General features: G+C 59.8%; 1 protein-coding gene across 3 annotated transcripts; it reads left to right on the top strand.

The window, feature by feature from the left end:
- The first annotated feature begins 3,425 nt into the window (after nucleotides 1-3,425).
- Nucleotides 3,426-14,861, top strand: NBL1 (NBL1, DAN family BMP antagonist). 3 transcript variants are annotated; one of them, XM_046015420.1, is made up of 4 exons: nucleotides 3,426-3,629; nucleotides 11,620-11,814; nucleotides 11,913-12,024; nucleotides 13,393-14,861. In XM_046015420.1, exons 2-4 carry the CDS (start codon nucleotides 11,648-11,650, stop codon nucleotides 13,639-13,641), a joined length of 528 nt encoding a protein of 175 aa, XP_045871376.1. In that variant the 5' UTR covers nucleotides 3,426-3,629; nucleotides 11,620-11,647; the 3' UTR covers nucleotides 13,642-14,861. The 3 variants fall into 3 exon arrangements, with proteins under 3 accessions (XP_045871376.1, XP_045871386.1, XP_045871367.1); XM_046015430.1 differs by lacking the exon at nucleotides 3,426-3,629 and adding an exon at nucleotides 3,719-3,845; XM_046015411.1 differs by lacking the exon at nucleotides 3,426-3,629 and adding an exon at nucleotides 3,895-4,025.
- The last annotated feature ends 2,966 nt before the right edge of the window (nucleotides 14,862-17,827 follow it).

Below are 17,827 nucleotides of genomic sequence, written 5' to 3'. Positions count from 1 at the left end.
TGACCCCCGCCTCCCCTCTACTGTACATGAGCCTTCCGAAGAGAGCTTTCAGTTTCTGGAGCATGCGCTGTTTTCCAGAAACTGGACCAAGCGCTTTGCATCCATTCATCTCCTGGAGTCCTGGCTCCTCATCACAACCTCACCTTAAACGTCGCCTCTGAGCCCGCTCTTGTGGCTTCTTTCAGTCCATCACCCCTCCGGCTTCTTTCGTCTGTTCAGAGCACTCGATGAGAAACCCACTCGTCTGTTCCCTCGGACTCCGCTCCCCGTGCTGAACACACGCATCTCGAGGCTGGGACCGTATAGTCTAGTGTGCTGGCGTGTCCTCCACACTGTGCGGCACGTAGTAGGCACGCTACGTATCTGTTACGTAGCGAATGAGTGCTGACCAACGACCCTGTGGAGTCCCATGACCAGCTGCACTCTGCAGGGAAGGAAACCAAGGCCCAGGCAGGAAACAGCTTGCACGGAGTCCCAGAGTCAGCGGGTGATGGAGCAAGGATTCTGACCCAAGAACGAAGATTCCAGAACCTTCTGTGATGAGTCCTGGCGGCCCCTCCCAACTGCGAACGTGGATGTGTGGAAATGCTTGGTCTTTATCTCATAGAAGAGGGAGGGACTGTGCTGCTCTCCGGGCCGGGGGGTGGGGGGGACCCATCACCCACCCTCTGACTGAGTGGGCCGCACTGGGAAGGAAGGCCTTCTGCTTGTTTTCACTCTCCAGGAGAGTGCAGAGGTTTGCACCCCTGTCCAGGCCAGGCTGACGGGATTAGAGGAAACAGCTGGCCCGAGCCCGTGCCCTGCGGGAGGGAGCTCACATTCCCCGGACTCAGGGAGGGAGCAGCTCCCCACAGCCCAGCCACATTCCAGGTCGGTCATTTTCTTGAGCCCAGATGTTTGCTAATGAGCTGGGAAGAGAGGCTTTCAGCTCTCTACCCCGGCTCTGGGCCCCACATTACTCGGCCCCCAGAGGCTGGCCGGGGGCCAGCAGGCTCTGGCTTCAGGCCCGTGCCCTGTGCCAGCCAGGCCTGTCGGGGCAACTGGCGGGCTGCTGACGACCAGGTGCAGCTCCGTGAGCTCGGGGACTCTGGCGTGATAGGTTCTGCCTTTCCTGCAGGGGCCCCGTCACCCCGGCTCCCGGGGGTATAGTCTCCTCACCGCAGCCTGATGGGGAGAGTCTCTGAGGCAGCCAAGAGGGTGTGGCGGGCAAAGGAGCACAGACTTTGGACTTGTCTGGTCTGGGTTCAAGTACGACTCTCACTAGTGGTGTGATCTTGGGCGGGTCACTCCACTTTCTGAGGACTCGACTTTTCTCACCCTTAAACCAGGGATCATGTGGAGACTGTGGTAAGGATTTGATACAATAAAGCGGCAGAGTGCTTGGCATGATACCGGGCATGTAATGGTAGCCGTTGGTATTATCGACAAGTCACCTTCCAGACCCCCTGAGCACATTGTGTTCCTTCTGTGATGACCGGTCTTCCCCAGGCAGGGGTGACTCAACACCAAGCCCCGTGTCCTTGATTAGGTGGTTGGGATTGTTCTTGAACCTCCCTGGGTTTGGGAGAGGCATGTCTAAACTGTCAAGGACTATACTCCCTGCTCTCTGTGCCATCCGACAAGCTCAGGAGGCGACACAATTAGCTTCCTGCAGTGTTGGAGTGGCTTCCTTCAACACACAGAGACCCACAGCCCACGCTACCCAGAGTCCACAATGAGAACGGTGCCGGTCAGCACAATGGTAAATGTTTCCCTACTGAGCTCCAGGCAGCGAGGCTAGGCTCTGCAGGTCATGGTCATCCAAGAGACAGCAGCTGGCCTCATCTCCTGCTGTGTGACTTTAGGCCAGTTACTTAACCTCTCTCTAGGTTTTGCTCCTTTCACTGATAAAATGGGGATAACAATACTGTTTATCTTCTAGAGTTATTGTGCGCGTGGCAAGTGCCTAGAATGGGAGCGGGCACCCACTCGGGCTCAGTATGCGTGGGCTCTTGTGATGGTTATTACACGTACAAATACCCATCATAAGTAAGACGCACATTCTATATTGTAGGATTGTTATTCTTGTCATTCTCCTGGGAACACTTCTCAATGCCGGTTAATAATTACTTCCATTCAGCCAGATACATCGGGGACACATCCTTGGGCACTGGGGACACTGAAATAAACCAGCCATCACTGCCCTCAAGGTGCCTGCGGTCTAATGGAAGAAGGAGATGTGCCCAGCCAGCTAGAAATTACCAGTCTGGGAAATTGCCAGACTTCTATCCCATGCCCAGGATCACACCTGAGGAAGGAGACGTTTAGGCTCTCCGAGGGTCTTGGGAAGTCTTTCCAATCTGGTGCTCAAAGAATGCCTTTGCCAGGAGAGGAAAGGAGAAGGGAACTGCAGGCAGAGGGAACAGCATAAGCGGGAGCTAGGAGGCACGGGGATGCGTCTGGATTTGGAACCACCGGAGCACACCGTGGAGTTAGCCGCAGGCCGCCTGGAGCCACCCGGGATGCTCCGTCACCCGTGACAACGATTGGTCTGGGGCAAAATAGACAGACGCGCACAACTCTGATAGAAAGCAAAATCTGCAGGTCCCCCGATTGTGTCCTGGGCTACCACTTTCCAGGAGCAAAGCTGTTTCCTCGGTCCCCTGAGAGCAATCGGAACAGAGGGGGCACAGCCGCCACCCACCCAAGTGCGGGCTGATGAGCTGGACCTCCGAAGCGACGCTGGGCGCCGGGCCTGCGCCCTGCCATTCCCGGGAGCAGGAGAAGCGAGTCCGTTGGTCGGCGCTCTCGTTCTGTGGAGTCCTTCCGGGGCTCTCACCGCCTTCTCCGGATGCCCACACCGGTGCCTGAGCTGAGAGGAGGCTGGGCGGAGGGCGAGGGGCAGCGGGGTCCCCAGAGCCGGACCTGACCTGCCCGAGAGCCGATAGGTGGGGCGCCCCGCGGGACTGCAGAGCCGGGCCGGTCGCCCGGTGCCGGGAGTCGGTGGACTGGAGCGCCACGGCCTCGGAGCAAGACCGCAACGCCCGGGGCCCCGCAAAAGGGAAGACCTCCATCTTTGTCACCCCGAGGCCTGGCCAGGGAAAAGTTAGGCGGGGGGAAGTTGGGCGCCGAGAGAAAGCCGGCGGAGGGCGCTTGAGAAGGGGTCGGAGCGCCGGGCTCTCTGCCCGCTGCCCGGGGGCGCAGACCCGGGCGGCCCCGCAGCTCCGCCGCGCCGTCGGATCGCCGCGCAGGCCGGCCCGAGGCTCGCAGGCGGGGAGAAGGGCCGGGCCGGGCGGCCGGGGCGCCCCCTCCCGCGAGCCCGGAGGGAGCGGCCGAGCGCGCCCGCCCGCTCTTTCTTTTTCGCGTCCCTCCCTCCTCTGCCCCCGCCCTCGCTCCCTATTTGGAGCGGAGACACCCCTGACGTCGGAGCCGCTCCGCTCGCCGCTCCCCCGCACCGCGCGCCCGCCCGGGGCCGCAGACGGCGCGCAGCGCAGCCCAGCCGAGCCTCGCGGGGCCGCCGCCAGCCCTGCCGGCCGCCTCCCGAGCCTCCCGGGGGCGCCGCGCCTGCCGCCCCCCGCGGCCCGCAGACAGCTCCGCGGGAACCGGCGGGCGCGCCGCCCTCCCCGCCGCCGCCGCCGCTGCAGCGCGCGGTAAGTACCGCCCGGGCCGGCACGCGGGCGCCCGGCTTCCCGAGGCTTCGGCCGCAGGGGCAGCGCCGCGCCCCCGACCCGCCCGGCGGCCCCGGGACGCGGTGCGGAGGCGCCTCCGGACGCCGGGGCTGGGGACGTGGGCGCGGCACGGGGTGGCTGGGGGCACCGCTGCGCTCCGAGCCCGTCCCCGGACTCGCCGGGGGTTTCCATCGCTTGGTGAGAGTTTCGGCGGCCGGGAGAGGAAGGGAGGGAGGTGCGTGGCGAGCGCATGCCGGGCGGGTCGAGGGCGGGTCGGGCCGCGCGGGCGCCGGGACAGCGGCCGGAGCTCGGCCGCGGGGCTCGCGCGTCTCCCCGGCTCTGCCCGGGCCTCGCCGCGCCGCGAGCCGCTCCGCTCTGGTACGTTTCTGCCTCCTTTTTGTCTCGCTGCCTGTCTGTCTCCCCATCCGACTGCCCGTGTCTCTCGTCTCTCTGTTTCCGTCCCCCTCTCTGTTCGGTCCCTTTCTTTCTGTTTCTTCTCCCCTTCTGCCTTCGTGTTCAGCCTCCCTGCGTTTGTGCCTTTATGTTCTGTGTCTCCGTTCTGCCCCTCTGGGAGGGGGTACCTTTGTGTCTGTGCATCCCCCTGACCCCCCACCCTCAAATTCAGACAGTCCCCCAGTGTCAGAGGCACGAGCCCCCCCCCCTCCCCGTGGGGTTCATGAATAGTTTCCTAGACCGGTAAAAGACGCGAAACCCTCCCCCTACCTTCCGCCTGCCCCCGGGGCCTGGCCTGGGTCATCCCCCTGGAATTGAGTCTGGGGCAGAGGGAGCCAGCCTTTCCGGGGGCTCAGGGGGCTCAGTTTTCTTAAGAATTCCACCCCCGCGAGGCGGCCAGGACAGCGGGCCCCGCTGCCGGCCACCTGCCCGCCCCGCTCCCTGGGCGGGGCGATTCTGATCTTTTACAAGCCGCTGTAAAGGGGGCAGCTGCCCGCCTTGGCCTGGCCAGGGGGTTGGCAGACATCAGGGGAGAAGGGCACATTTTCAGGCTTTCTGAGGCCCTCGCCCAGCTGGAGGACACCAGCCTGTAACTGCGGGAACCCCAGGAAAACAGAGGTCAGGGCTGGAGGCCAAAGACTGGGCGCTGGCTGGGGAGGGGAGTGGGGAAGCAATTTGTCAACAAGGAGCCCCTCACCCTTTGTTACTGTGGAAACTCCCAGCCTCCAGAAACTCCCCCCAGATGCTGGGGCTGCTTGGGTGTGGTTTGCCTTTAGTTGGGGCGGAAGAAAAGGCAAGACTGGAGCATTTCCTTGGTGACCCTGGCCCCTCTCCCCCCACCCCTGCAAGCTGGACCTCTTTCTCCTGGGCCTGAGCCGGGGAGGGGTGGATGGGGGAGTAGGTGGTGTGCATTAGCCACGGGTATATCCTCATTCTTTTCAAGTGAGATTTCAGACTGAGTTTGGCTCTTTCTCCCCACCCCCAGCCCCAAGGGTCGGAGGCTGCAGAGTGGGCAGGGATGCCGGTGAGGTCTGCAGTGGGACTTCTGCTGAGCAGATGTGCAGCGGGCCCTGCAGCAGCTCATTAGCATAGATTTGTTTTGGAGACAGTTTTGGGTCTGTGGGCAGGAGGGTCTGCAGGTGGGAGAGCCCTGGCCTGGGGCGGGGGGGCGGGGGGTGGTGGTTTGCTGTGGCCCGGAAGCGGGACCTGCCTGGCAGAGGCCGGCAGGCCTTGGGAGCATGGGCCTGGCTCTGGGCGTCCACCCCCCCCCCCCCCCCCGGACAGTTAGTTCATGCTCTGCCAGCGCCTAGGGCCGAGGGGAGGAAGGAAGCCACCCCGCGGTGAGACTGGGGTCACGGAATCACAGTGGCCTTAAGCAACATGCCGGAGCCAGACTGCACTTGAGGGAATCTGCTTAAATGGACCTTCCCAGGCCATGCTCGCTCTTCTGGAGGGGAACAATGTGGGGCTCGGGGAGGCAACGCAAATGTTCAGGGGCTTGGTCTGTAACTCTTAGACTTTACCGTGCCTGGGGACACAGTGAGTCAATGGGTGGGCTTGGGCCTGAACTTGCCCTTGGACCCCAGAGCGGGCCCAGTAGAGCCTACTGAGAGGAGCCCGGCTGGGGTCTGACGCCTCTTGGCCGGCGTCCCAGAGCGACCTTTCCAGCTGCACCATTCAAGGAAGTCCCTGCGCTCCTTCCAAGACCTGCAGGGACTGCCCCACCCTGGCTGAGCCCAAGCCTGGGGCTGCGGCCACAGAGGCCACGCCCTCCGCACCCGCAGTGGGGACAGCCTGGCAGCCAGGCCCAGCCTGTTTTCTCCTGGGTGGGTCCAAGGGGGCTGATCTCTCCAAGACCCTGTCCCTTCAGTCAGTGGCCCCAGAGTGAGAGTCGGAGGGGTTCTTCCTCTTGGCTCCCACCCTGGCCAGTCCGTGTGGGAGGCAGCACTCAACAGTTTATAAAACCCTTTCTGAGCCATCATCTCGTATGGCTGAGTTTCCCCTAAATCCACTCTCATCAGGGCAGCTGCAACCCCGGATCTGGTTATTTTCAGGACCCGCCCAGGATCTGGTGGGAGGAGGTGAGGGAGAGGGGAGGGCGAAGGGCATCCTGTGGGAGGCTGGGAGAGGGTGGGGGCCAAGTTCGGGGACCCCAGGCTAGCCCTAGGGGTGACATTACTGAGGCTTTATCCTGTGGCAGCTGCCCTCGGCAGACCTTTCTGTGCACTCCGTGCGCCCATCTTACAGATGAGGAAATGGAGGCACAGAAAGTTTAAGTTGGCGGAGGTAGGATGTGAACCCGGGTCTGTGGTCGTCCGTGGTGGGGGACCCAGAGCGTGCCCTGTGCGTATGTGGACAGAGAAAGCAGGAGGGGGTGGGCTGGGGTCATCTGTTCTGATCACTTCGAGAGCAACACACCACACACACCACGGGCTTGCTGTGTCAATCACCGTGTCGCCCGGATGCTGGGTCCACAGGCAGAAGCCTCCGTCCGACTCAGGTGGGGCTGTAGGTGGGCAGGGTGTGCCCAGGAGAGGTTACGGAAGCAGGAGTTGAAGTTGGGGAGATCCTTGCCACCAAGGAGTTGCCAGCCCTGGCCTCACCTGCTTCCACACCAGGCTGGTTGCTGCGAACGGTGACACCAGGGGCCTGTGTGTGTATGTGACTGGTGGGGAGTGGACCTTTCTAGCAAGAAGATCCTGGCATATGTGGCCGGAATATCCAGATTCGCCCTAAAGAGGAAACGGGCAGCGACCGTTCACTTCTTACACAACAGAAGCTTTGCGGAGGGGTTCACGGTGGGTGTGAGTGGGCTGGAGGGCTCCCTGGAAATCCGGGTCCCTCCAGTGACTTGAACACTTCGCTCCAGGCCCTGGAATCCAGGCAGCAGGGTGGGTGGTTCCCGTCAGCAGTGGTGTTATGGGGCCCCTGCCCTGGGGAGTTTGGGGGGGCCGTAGCTCCCGACCTGGCTGGGCCTCAGAATCACGCGGGAGTGTCGTCGACGATGCCCGGACCACAGCCTGGACCTGTGGGGGCAAAATACGCAGCACTGGGTCCTGGGGAATGTGGGCTTTGGCAAGCATCTCTGGGAAGATGCTGGGTTCTGGGCGGTGCGGAAACAAGAGGGAGGACTCCGAAGGCCCAACTGGGGAACGTGTTCTTGCTGCCCCGCCCCCAGCCCCCCTCCCCGGGGCCCTTTTGAATGAAGGATCCCCAGAAAGCCCCCCACCGGCTCTGCTGTGTTTGTCCACTGCCCTCTTCTCTGGAATGAGAAATCTGGACGCTCACCTACTTGGTCTGTGCCTCAGTTTCCACGGTGCTGGCCTGGGTCAGCCAGCGACCCCTCCTCTCCCCCCCAGGGAATTTTCCGTGTCGTTGGCAGCCTCAGGATGTGTCTGGTGTTTGCATAAGGCCCCTGAGGATCTGGGGGGTTTGGATCTAGGCATGGCAGGGGGGCTGGTGAGAAGGCAGCCACCCCCCACTGAAATCTTGCCATGACTCGGAGGCAGGGCTGTATCAGACCTTTCCCGAGGCTCCAAGGACCCAGCGGTCGGCCCTGGGTGCACTGTTGTCAGTGGCGGGGTGTGTGTGTATGTGTGAGGGTGTGTGGGGGGCGGTCTCTTGGGCTGTAGAGTCAGGAGTGGAACTTGAACTCTGCTCCCAGGTAGTGCGAATAAGGATAAGAGACGCAGCCTGCTGGGGCAGGGAGCCCCAGGCCTCTTGCCAACTCCAGACCTTTCCCTGGACGCCTCGTCCTGTCTCTGGATTTATCCTCCGGGAGCCTTCCCGTCTGCAAAGGTAGCAGGTGCTCATCTTGCTACTGTCCATGTTCAAGTCTTGGTGTTGGTCAGTCCTTATCTTGTAAGCTTGAGCAAATCTCTTAACCTCCCCATGCCTCAGTTTCCTCCTCTATAGAATGGGGAAGCCAGTAGTAGCTATCTCACGGGTAGTTTTCAGGACCGCGTAAATGCGTACACGTGAAAAGCACCCGGAACAGTGTCTGGCCCAGTTTGCACCAGCTCTTCTTACTCTGAGGCAGGGCATGGGCCTGGCTCTTCGCAATAAAGCTCCTCTCCTTGCTTTTGCGAGTGCGGTCCCCTCAGCCAGGAGCTCCCTCCTCACCCCATCATTGGCAACTCACCGCAAATCCTGAATTAAATCCAGAATTAGTGGGGTGCCTGGGTGGCTCAGTTGGTTAAGCATCTGCCTTTGGCTCCGGTCACGTCTCAGGGTCCTGGGATCAAGCCCTGTCTCACGCTCCCTGCTCAGTGGGGAGCCTGCTTCTCCCTCTCCCTCTGCCTCTGCCTCTCCCCCCTGCTTGTGCTCTCTCACTTTCTCTCTCTCTCAAATGAATTCTTTAAAATAAATAAATCCAGAATTAAGAATCTCTCCTTCCCTGCACCCCAGCCCTCTCTGACTTCCCATCTGAACGACTGCTTCCATGAAACCCCATTTCCTTCAATCTCCCCCTCTAGGCTCTGAGCTCTGAGCCGGCATAGGGTCTGGGCCCCCAGCTCGTCTGCCCTCCCCTTGGCCTCCGTCTCCCCCACCACCTCAGTGGACTGAGCGTTAAACTGTGGGGAACTTCATGCTTCACGGGAAGGGCACAGCTTGGCCCGACTTGCTGGGGGACCTTGGGGATGACCCCTTTGGCAAAGCAAGGGGGCGGGGGGTTGTTGGCCTGGGGGAATCCCTCTGCCCACCCTGGCATTCTAGGAGTCCCATGACTTGCGGTGTGACCTTCAGGGAGGGAGGAAGAGATGAGAATCTGTGGGCGAGGTTCTTGTCTGAGGAAGGAAGGTCCCACTGCTGTCTAGAAAAATTAGCTGACCATAAACCAAAAATAAAGAAAACCTGTGAGCAAGCGGTGTGAGGCCTGCCCCGCCTTCCCCGTGCTCTCCCAGGGGATGGGGACCGGACTGAGCTGGGGGCCCCCTGACTGCCTCCTCCGAGTCCTTCTCCCCAGCGGTGCTGTACTCCCGTCTTAGGGTAGGGGCGAGTAGGTGCAGAGAGGTGAGCTTTATTTCTGGAAGTCACACAGCTCCTGGGTGGGAAGGCCAGACTTGAACCAGGGGACTCCGGGGGCCGTGCTTGGGGTGGGAGCTGGGCCGCCAGTCTGGGTAAGCAGACGGTGGCTCCAGCTCCCTCTGAGGTTCTGGGTGCTGGCAGGTTGGCTTACGGGACCCCCCACTCTCCCCCTCTGGGCCCTGCTGGATTAGCTCTGGGCTGTGTCCTGGAGAGCAAGATTCCCCTTTCACTATAACCTCAACCTAATAACCAGTCCCCGTGCTCCAGGCCCGTGACTCCCCTAAAACCTCACCACTACCCTGTGTCTCAGTAAGCCTTGTTATTAACCTCACCCCTGTCTCAGCTCTGCCCCCCACCCCCCCACCCCCCGCTTTAGCCTGGTCCGGGCCCATGGCTGCCATTCCAAAACCGCCCCCCCCCAATCACCTGCAAAGCAGATCCATGGGGCTCAGGGCTACTTCCATACCATCCTAGCCTCAACTCCCAGTCACCTCCTGCCCGGCCCGATCTTCCTGAGGAATCGTCACAGGGTCAGGGAGAGGACAAAGTGCCCAGAACTGCCTGAGGTCTTTGAGGGAGCTCCGGCCTCGGGGAGGGGGGCGGAGGGGGGTCCCTGCGGGGCTCCTTGTGGTGTGCTGTGGTCAGACCCCGATTCCCCAGGCACGGAAGAGGACCCAGTGGGGTCAGGGAGCCTCCTGGATGCCCTGCTGGTTGAAAAATTAGTCGGGTTGCCAGTTAGGAACAAGTCCGTTCTATTTTGTTAGGATGTGGTTGTACTGAAAACACGGGTTCGCTGTCGGTCTTGTGAGTGAGACCGGAAATATGTGGGTGAGAGCCAGGGTCATGACACAAACGAAGTTGGGACTGGGCAGGCTGTCCCGACTCACCTCCTACTGCTCTCCCTGCTTCATTCCTCCCCGCTGGCTGGGAGCAGGGGCCACCCAAGCATTGGGGTCCAGGGAGATGGGACTCGGCTCTGCTTGTAGAGACCTCCTGCAGGGAGAAAGGGCTGAGCAGGACTTTCCGGGTGGAGGGAACACCGGGCTGTGGAGGTGGTCCCAGCCCTGCAGGGGGCCTGGGCCCTCTCCTAGAGCCCAACTGAGCCAGCCCACCTAGGTCTTCCCTGGAGTAACAGGCAAGACCCCCAACACAACACCACCCCCTTTCTGGACGTTTCACCAAGGAGGCGGGCTGAGGGTAGGATCATTCAGAAAGGGAATGCTGGGCGTCTGTGGGACAGCACCTGATCCCTGATCCCGACTCGACCATGCCCAGACCCTGCTTGGGACCGTCCCAAGGCATGGAATCCTGGACTGCCTGAGCTGGACCAGGTCTCGAGCCTGGCTCCGTGTCAGAGCCACCTTGGAAGCTTGCTAGAAAAATCGCAGCCCCGCTTGGCCCTAGAACTTCACTCCACAAGTCCCTAGGGAACTCGGGATTCTCATGATCTGCCGGCTTTGGCAACCAGTGTCCAGGACACCTCACTCATTTTAGAGGTGGGGACACTGAGGCCTGGGTGTCCAGGGTCGTACAGCAGGTGCGGACTCCCGGATCCCCATTCAACCCACTTTCCCATGTCCTGTCCCCAGAGCACCCCCTTGCAGGCCTGGCCCTCATTTCCAAGTCGCTCTGAAGCCTCCCTCTTCCACACGTTTGGAGGTGGGGGAGATGGCAAAGCCCTAGGGAGGCTGAAGTCAGGGAACGCTGGAGAGCCCCCTCTGAGAGCAGTCCGTCGGACACATGCTGCCCTGCAGCGCCATCTTCCGGCCAGTTCTGGTATTACCGCCTCCTTCCATCCCGTCAGGCGCTGGTCTTGCCTTGGGTTTTGGGATGGTACCGGGCATAAATAAAGATGTATGTATAGACTCAGGGCTTGCGGATCTGGTGGGGGATCCAAAAAAGAAATAGCCTGGTCCGGGGTTAGCTTTTTCACCTGATGCCCAGCCAGCCAAGGTGGCCCAAGAAGTCACAGTGCTGGACAGAGGAGGTGAGCTTTCCTGGTAGCTGCCATGCGGGCGGTGTGCCCAGGAGATGCGCTGGGTGGCCAGCCCCTCGATGGCAGGCACTGTGTTTCCTGGGCAAGCTTGTGTTTGCCAGAGGCCCCGAAGCATCACAGTCCTCTACCATCCCGTCTCGCCATCCCCATTTCTTGGATGAAGAAACCGAGGCACAGACATAGAAAGGAACTTGCTCAAAGCTGCACAGTAGGGTAGCAGAGTAGCGCCCGCAGAGCGTGCATCATGGGCCAGTCTCACCGCTGGGGGCTCTCGTAACCTCCTTGGCGCCCATGGCACGTGTATATGTTAGTGGGTCCACTGTCGAGGTTCAGAAAGGACAAATAACGGGTCCAAGGTTGTGCTTTGCTGGTAAGTGGTAGAGGTAGGGCTCGAACCCAGGCAGTCGGTGTCAGAGCCCGTGCTTGTCATGCCGCCGTCGTCTCTGTCCACGGGGCCTCTGGGCCCTACCGGCCTCACCTGCAGTCTGTGCTCAGTCCTAGGGCCCTAGAGGCCACGGGCACGATGCTTCGGGTCCTGGTGGGGGCTGTCCTCCCCACAATGCTGCTGGCCGCTCCGCCGCCCATCAACAAGCTGGCACTGTTCCCGGACAAGAGCGCCTGGTGTGAGGCCAAGAACATCACCCAGATCGTGGGCCACAGCGGCTGTGAGGCCAAGTCCATCCAGAACAGGTGCGGGGCAGGGGCAGTGTGGGGAGGGGCAGAAGACGGGGCAGCCCATCCCCGCAGCCGCTGCGGTGTCATGGGCACAGTGACCTCTCCTCCTGCAGGGCGTGCCTAGGACAGTGCTTCAGTTACAGCGTTCCCAACACCTTCCCGCAGTCTACGGAGTCCCTGGTTCACTGTGACTCCTGCATGCCGGCCCAGTCCATGTGGGAGATCGTGAGTACTGCTGCCCACCCCTGTCTGCCTGGACCTTGGCCGCAGGGCCTACCGGTCAGGCCCCGCCATGTGCAGGGGCCAAGAACTGTGCTGGGGCTCCAGATGTGGCCCTTGCCACGGGATGGCTTATGTGTCTGACACAGTATGTACTGGACAAGAGCTCTTCCTGCAGCTCCATTCTGATGCCAGTCCCACGATGAAGTTCTTTCAGTGGTTTCCTACTCTTTTAAGATGAGACCCAATCCTCGCCGTGTCCCAGAATGCCCCGCGTGGCCTGCTCCCCAGTCTTGAGCTTTGTCTCACCTTGCTCATCTTTTTTACTTGCTTGACACTTGACATCAGTGTGCTTTCTTTCAATCTCTCGTAGCTGCTCTGAGTGGTACGACCACAGGGCCTTTGGACGTGCTCTTTCCCCTGTTTGGAATACCTCTCTTCTCCTTACTCAGTTAATGCCTATTCATTCTCCTGCTCTTGGCTCAGCAGCATTTTTAGGGCCCTTTCTTATTCCCCTGAGCACTGTGTGCATCTGCTTTGACATCTGTCCCCTCACAGTTTTCCATCTGCATTTGGGTGATTGTGACAAGTCTGATTCCCTTGTTAGATTCTGAATTCTTTGCAGGCCATGCCTGTCCTTATGTCCCAGCACTGGTAGGGAGTAGGTGCTCTGTGGAAGGAAGGAGGGAGAAAAGGGGAAGAAAGATGGAAAAAGGAAGAGCTATTGGAAAAGTGTGAATTAGGAAAAAAGCAAGACCCTGCAGGGTCCAGTAGGGCAGACCTAGGCTGGGCTGCAGCTTTGAGACGGGGCTCTTTGAGGGTGCGATGTTGGAACACCGCCCCAGAGGTTACGTGGAAGTCAAGTGGGCGATCTGGGGGCAGGTGGTCTGGGGTGGGTTAGGTGAGGACCTTCCAGGCGGAGGGAACAGCATGTGCAAAGTCTTGGGCCGATCAGGCAGCTTAGACTTGGTGGGAGTGACATGAGATCAGGGATGGAGAGGTCACCCAGAGGCCACCAGAAGGTCCGGGGGGGAGGGGGCTTGGTAAGGAGTCTGGACTTTTCTTCAAGTGCAGTGGGGTGCACTGAGGTAGACTGTGGACAGGGTCAGGCCCCGTTGGATTTCTCCCCTCAGGCTGCCGTGAGGGAATGGGTAGGGAGGTGGCAGGACTGGTTGTGAGGAGACAAGTCGGGTGGCTCCTGTGGCGGCTTGCCCTCCTCCCTGTGGAGGGGCCCGCAGAGCTAACTGGGGTACCCCCCCCCCCCCAGGCAGGCTCAGGCATTCTGGGGTCGCAGGGACTGTCGGTCCCATGAGGAGTGTTGTTGCCCGCGGGGCCTCTGGAAACTTGTCTTCCCTTCTCTGCTGTCCTCTGCAGGTGACCTTGGAGTGCCCCGGCCACGAGGAGGTGCCCCGCGTGGACAAGCTGGTGGAGAAGATTGTGCACTGTAGCTGCCAAGCATGTGGCAAGGAGCCCAGCCACGGGCTGAGTGTCTACATGCAGGGCGAGGACGCGCCAGGCTCCCAGCCGGGCACCCGTCCCCACCCCCACCCAGGCGGGCAGACCCCCGAGCCCGAGGATCCCCCCGGGCCTCCCCATGTGGAGGAAGAGGGGGCTGAGGACTGAGGCCCCAACGCCTCCTCCCCTCTCGTCCCCTGTGGAATGTTGGGTCTCACCCTTGGGGGAGCGGTGGGGAGAAAGGCCGGAGCCCCCCTTTGGCACTGGATGGACTTGGATTCAGACTTGGACTTGGAACGCTTTCCGGTTGCCGTGGAGATCTGAAGGGAGGGGTTGGGACCAAGCTGCACAATTTAATATATTCAAGAGTGAGGGGAGGTAGCAGAGGTCTTCAGGGTTCTTTTTCGGAGCGGGGGTGGTTCTCTTCCTTTCTGCCTCCTAGAGATATGCCTTTGGGAGCGGGAAGAGGTTGGCTAAGCTGCTGAGGTGGATTTGAGGTCCTCACCGCCCTGGTGGGGCAGGGCCCCTGGGGTGCAGATGGTGGAGCCGGGACCCTGGACTGAGGGTCGGTGCCTTGCCAGCAGTAGCCTTGAGGAAGGGGCTGGGTCCCGGCTAGGAAGACCACTGGCAGAAGCCTGAGCTCCGGAGGTTTCCCCAAAGGCCTCTCGTCCCCAGGAGAGCTTCTCTGCATGGGCACCAAAATGGCCCTCCCTCGATGGTGTGCTTGGGAGTCAGGTCTGGGCAGGACCCTGCTGACTCATGGCCTTGGAGCTGGGAGGCCTTTCTGGCTTCCTTGGCTTTCCAGGGGGTGGAGGAAGGCAAGGGAGGAGCCTACCTGGGCTAGGGGGAGGGGAGGACTCCCGGACCATCCCTGGAGTATCCCTCACCCTCCCTCTCCGAGATGGTAATACCTCCCACTGCCCCCCACCCCCAAGTTTTGGGCGGAAAACTGATGGAGCTAACCTTCCCCTCCTGGGAGCTCTTTCTAAATCTGATGGTGGCGGGTGGTGGTGGGGGGCTCCAAGGAGGGATCTGGGTGGGATGGACTCTGGCTGAGCCTCAAGAAACCAGGAAGAGGAGGGGGGAGGGCTCATGGTGGCCAGTGTCCCCACAGCTCTCCAGCACCCAGTTCTACCCATCACCTCCCTCCCAGCTGCACTTTAACCCAGAGGGCAGTGGGGTCCTGGGGACAGGGCAAGCGGGCGGGCCGTGAAGAACACCTCTCGGTACCCACACTCGCCTGCGTCTGCCCTTCTGCCCCCAGGGCAGCGGTCAGCTCCCCCGGCCCCCTGGCCCACCCTCCCAGCTGTTCTGACAAGGGCTTCTGGAGCTTATAACCAGCAGATTGTTTCCCTGAGTTTTCTCATGAATAAATTTCCTTCAATGCTTGTGTTCTCTTCCTCACTGGGTGCCTCTGCTGACCCCGGGTCCCCGAAGGGGCCCTCAGCAAGGCCTGGGGGAGGGGGTCAGGCTGCGCAGTGAGGAGCCCCTGGTGGCCCTCCCACTTTGCTGTCGTGTGGTGTGCCTGCGGCTGCTGCCTCCTTGGCTCCCACCTTGGCTCCCACCTCTCTCCTTGGGCACCCATGTCTGGCCTCGGACGTCTAGTCTGGCCCGGTAGAAGGAGAAACAGACAAAGCTAGTGGTTATAAAGGAATATGCAAGTTGGGGTGCTGTGCTGAGTACTCTACACAAAGTCACTCGCTTAATCCTCAGCACCAGCCTGTGATGCAGATGTTGGCCCGCACTGTCCAGAGGAGGCGGCCAAAGTGGGGAGGGATTGTGTCCTCTGTCGAGGGCAGCATGGTTGAAAGACGGCAGCCACAGGACTCAAGCCCAGGCCTGATCCTGCTCTCAGTGTAACCTCAGCGGTTGTCATTTGTACGTGTCCTGTGTGCCGGGTGGGTGCCTGACCACCTCACAGGGACCCGGTGGATTTGGGATCATCACCCCCAGGCCATTCGGTCCCCCCAATTCTCTATCATTGAGACACAGCAGGGCTGGCAGGGTGGGTGAGGGCCCAGACCCTTTGTTCCTCACCCATATTGCTGTGGACACCACGTACCAGGCAATTTACATATATTACTATAATCCACGGAAAATCCACTTTTTGGAATCGAGTGCTCTTCTGCTCTGGGAGTGCTGTGCACGGGAGGGTAAGCAGCGGCGTCCAGAGTCTAATCTTGCGCCCTCTAGCGACAACGGTGCTGTACCACACGCGCGATTTCCTCGGCGGACACTACCTTTCCAGAGCATGGCTGCTCTGGGCTGTTGTGCAGGTTGTGTACTTCCCAGCTCTGGAATGGCGTTTCTTGCAGTTGTGCGGACGTAGCCATCCACCGGGGCCCTATGTCCCTGACGTGGAGTTGGATTGGAGAGAAGTAGACCTCCTGCATGCAGACTTAGTGACTCCTAGTCTGATACGCACAAGCCCTGGTCATATTAACAGCCATTCTGTACGGCTGGAGGTGAGGCCTGGCCCAAGGATGCAGAGAAGATGCTGCGGGCTTCCAAGGACTCAGAGACCAGGTCCAAATGCAGGGCTTCCTGGGGCCTTGGACGCGGGGCTGGAGCTCAGAATCAAGCACCGTGCTGGCAGGATGAATCTTGGTCAGGAGCCGCCTCCATCCTGTGTATGGAACCAGGCAGGGTAGACATATAAAGAAATTAAGAGGCTCATTGGAAAGAAAGCAGGAAGATGGGTTGGCGTGGCTGGTGGCAGGTCTGCAATGCTAGCCAGAGTTCAGACTTCATTCTCCTAGCAGTAAGAGTCCCGGAGGGCTCTGCACAGAGCTGGGTTTCCCAGAGAGTGGAGACAGATGGTGGTGACTGCAATGGTCTGGGCAGGAGATAGAGACCAGAGACCACAGAGACCAGAATTGGGTGGGGCCTTGGGGAGGCGGGGCCAGGTTGGAGAGGAGCGGCTGATTGGATGTGGGAGCAGCAAATGGGAAGAGCCAGATTTGAATGCTGACGTCACTTGTGCCAGCCTGCCATTGGGCATGGGATGGGAAGTAGTTACTTCGCTTTTCCTTGCCAACCTCAAGCTGAACCACCAAGAGAGCCCAGAAAAAAAACATTTCAGGTCTTCCTCTATCCTTCGCTCCCTCCCCTGCTCCCCGCCCCACAGTAATGGTGGAAAGATCTTAAAATCTTTACAAGGGATTAACAACGAAAGCACAGGCTCCTCTTGGCAAGGGCGGGTAAGTAATTAGCAGCAGCTTCCCCTCCTTGTGTGCCTACATGGAGCCTAAAACTCCCAGCTTGTTTTCTTCCCGGGCTCCAAGCCTCTGGGAATATCCTGTCGGCCTGGGTTTAAATTCAGGCTGGGCCACTTCCTAGCTGTGTAATCTTGAGCAGGTCAAACTCCCCAGGCTCAGTTTTCCCATCTGCAAAATGGGGACTAATGATCACACCTCCTTTAACTCCCAGGGTCATGATTTACCTAAATGAATGTGCGAGTGGAGTTTGGAACAGTGCCTGGCGTGTAGTAAGGACACATGGCTGGCTCAGTCCACAGGGCATGTGACTCTTGATTTCAGGGTCCTGAGTTCAAGCCCCATGCTGGGTGCAGAGCTTACATTACAGAATAAAACCCACACACAGAAGCAAAACGTCGGCTGTTCCTCTAATTATTGAGAACGAAAGATTGGGTCCCAACTGCTGGTGGCTGGGCTGATAATTGCACTCATTCATTCACTGAACAGATGTTTATTGAGAGCCCATTATGTGCTGAGGATAGAGCAGTGAACAAAACAGACAAATCCCCGACATCATGGAGTTTCATCAGTTAGTCTGTGAGAGCAGCTTTGAGCAGGCTTCACGGCCTCTCTGGCTCTCGCTTTCTCCATCTCCATAACGCGGAGCTCCAGTGGGCGTGGAGGCCCAGGCCAGAGGTCTTCTGAAGAGTCAGCTGTTCCACTGTGACACCAGCCTTCTCCTCCAGAGAGGGAACTCCCCGTGGCTAGAAGTAATCAAGCAAAGGCTGAGGATCCCTGGAGGCCCCTCTCTACCCTGGAAGGTTAAGGAAGTCTGGGGCTTTATTATTCCACAACAGATACAATAAAATTGCGAGTTCACACATGGAACTTTTGAAAAGTTCTTAAATTCAAGATAATAGTGTGGCCACAAGGTGGCGCCACCACCCAGGCCCAATCTTGAAAAAGAAAATTAAAAAAAAGAAAATGATAAGTTAAGGGGCGCCTGTGTGGCCCAGTGGATTAAGCATCTCATGCTTGGTTTTGGCTCAGGTAGTGATTTCAGGGTCATGAGATTGAGCCTCTGTTGGGCTCCATGCTCAGCGGGGCGTCTGCTTGAGGCTCTCTCCCTCTCTCTCTCTCTGCTCCTCCCTCCCAAA

Source organism: Meles meles, chromosome 1 (genome assembly GCF_922984935.1).
Source record: "Meles meles chromosome 1, mMelMel3.1 paternal haplotype, whole genome shotgun sequence".
In the NCBI taxonomy this organism is placed as follows: Eukaryota; Metazoa; Chordata; class Mammalia; order Carnivora; family Mustelidae; genus Meles; species Meles meles.
The sequence above is the reverse complement of the archived record's forward strand: the minus strand, read 5'-3'. Positions and strand labels throughout refer to the sequence as shown.

Excerpts from the sequence above, each read along its gene's own strand:
- NBL1 (XM_046015411.1), top strand. The coding sequence starts at position 3,898 with ATGCCGGGCGGGTCGAGGGCGGGTCGGGCCGCGCGGGCGCCGGGACAG. Across the intron at positions 11,815-11,912 it reads GCCAAGTCCATCCAGAACAG|GGCGTGCCTAGGACAGTGCT; the intron begins GTGCGGGGCAGG and ends CTCCTCCTGCAG. Across the intron at positions 12,025-13,392 it reads CCCAGTCCATGTGGGAGATC|GTGACCTTGGAGTGCCCCGG; the intron begins GTGAGTACTGCT and ends TGTCCTCTGCAG.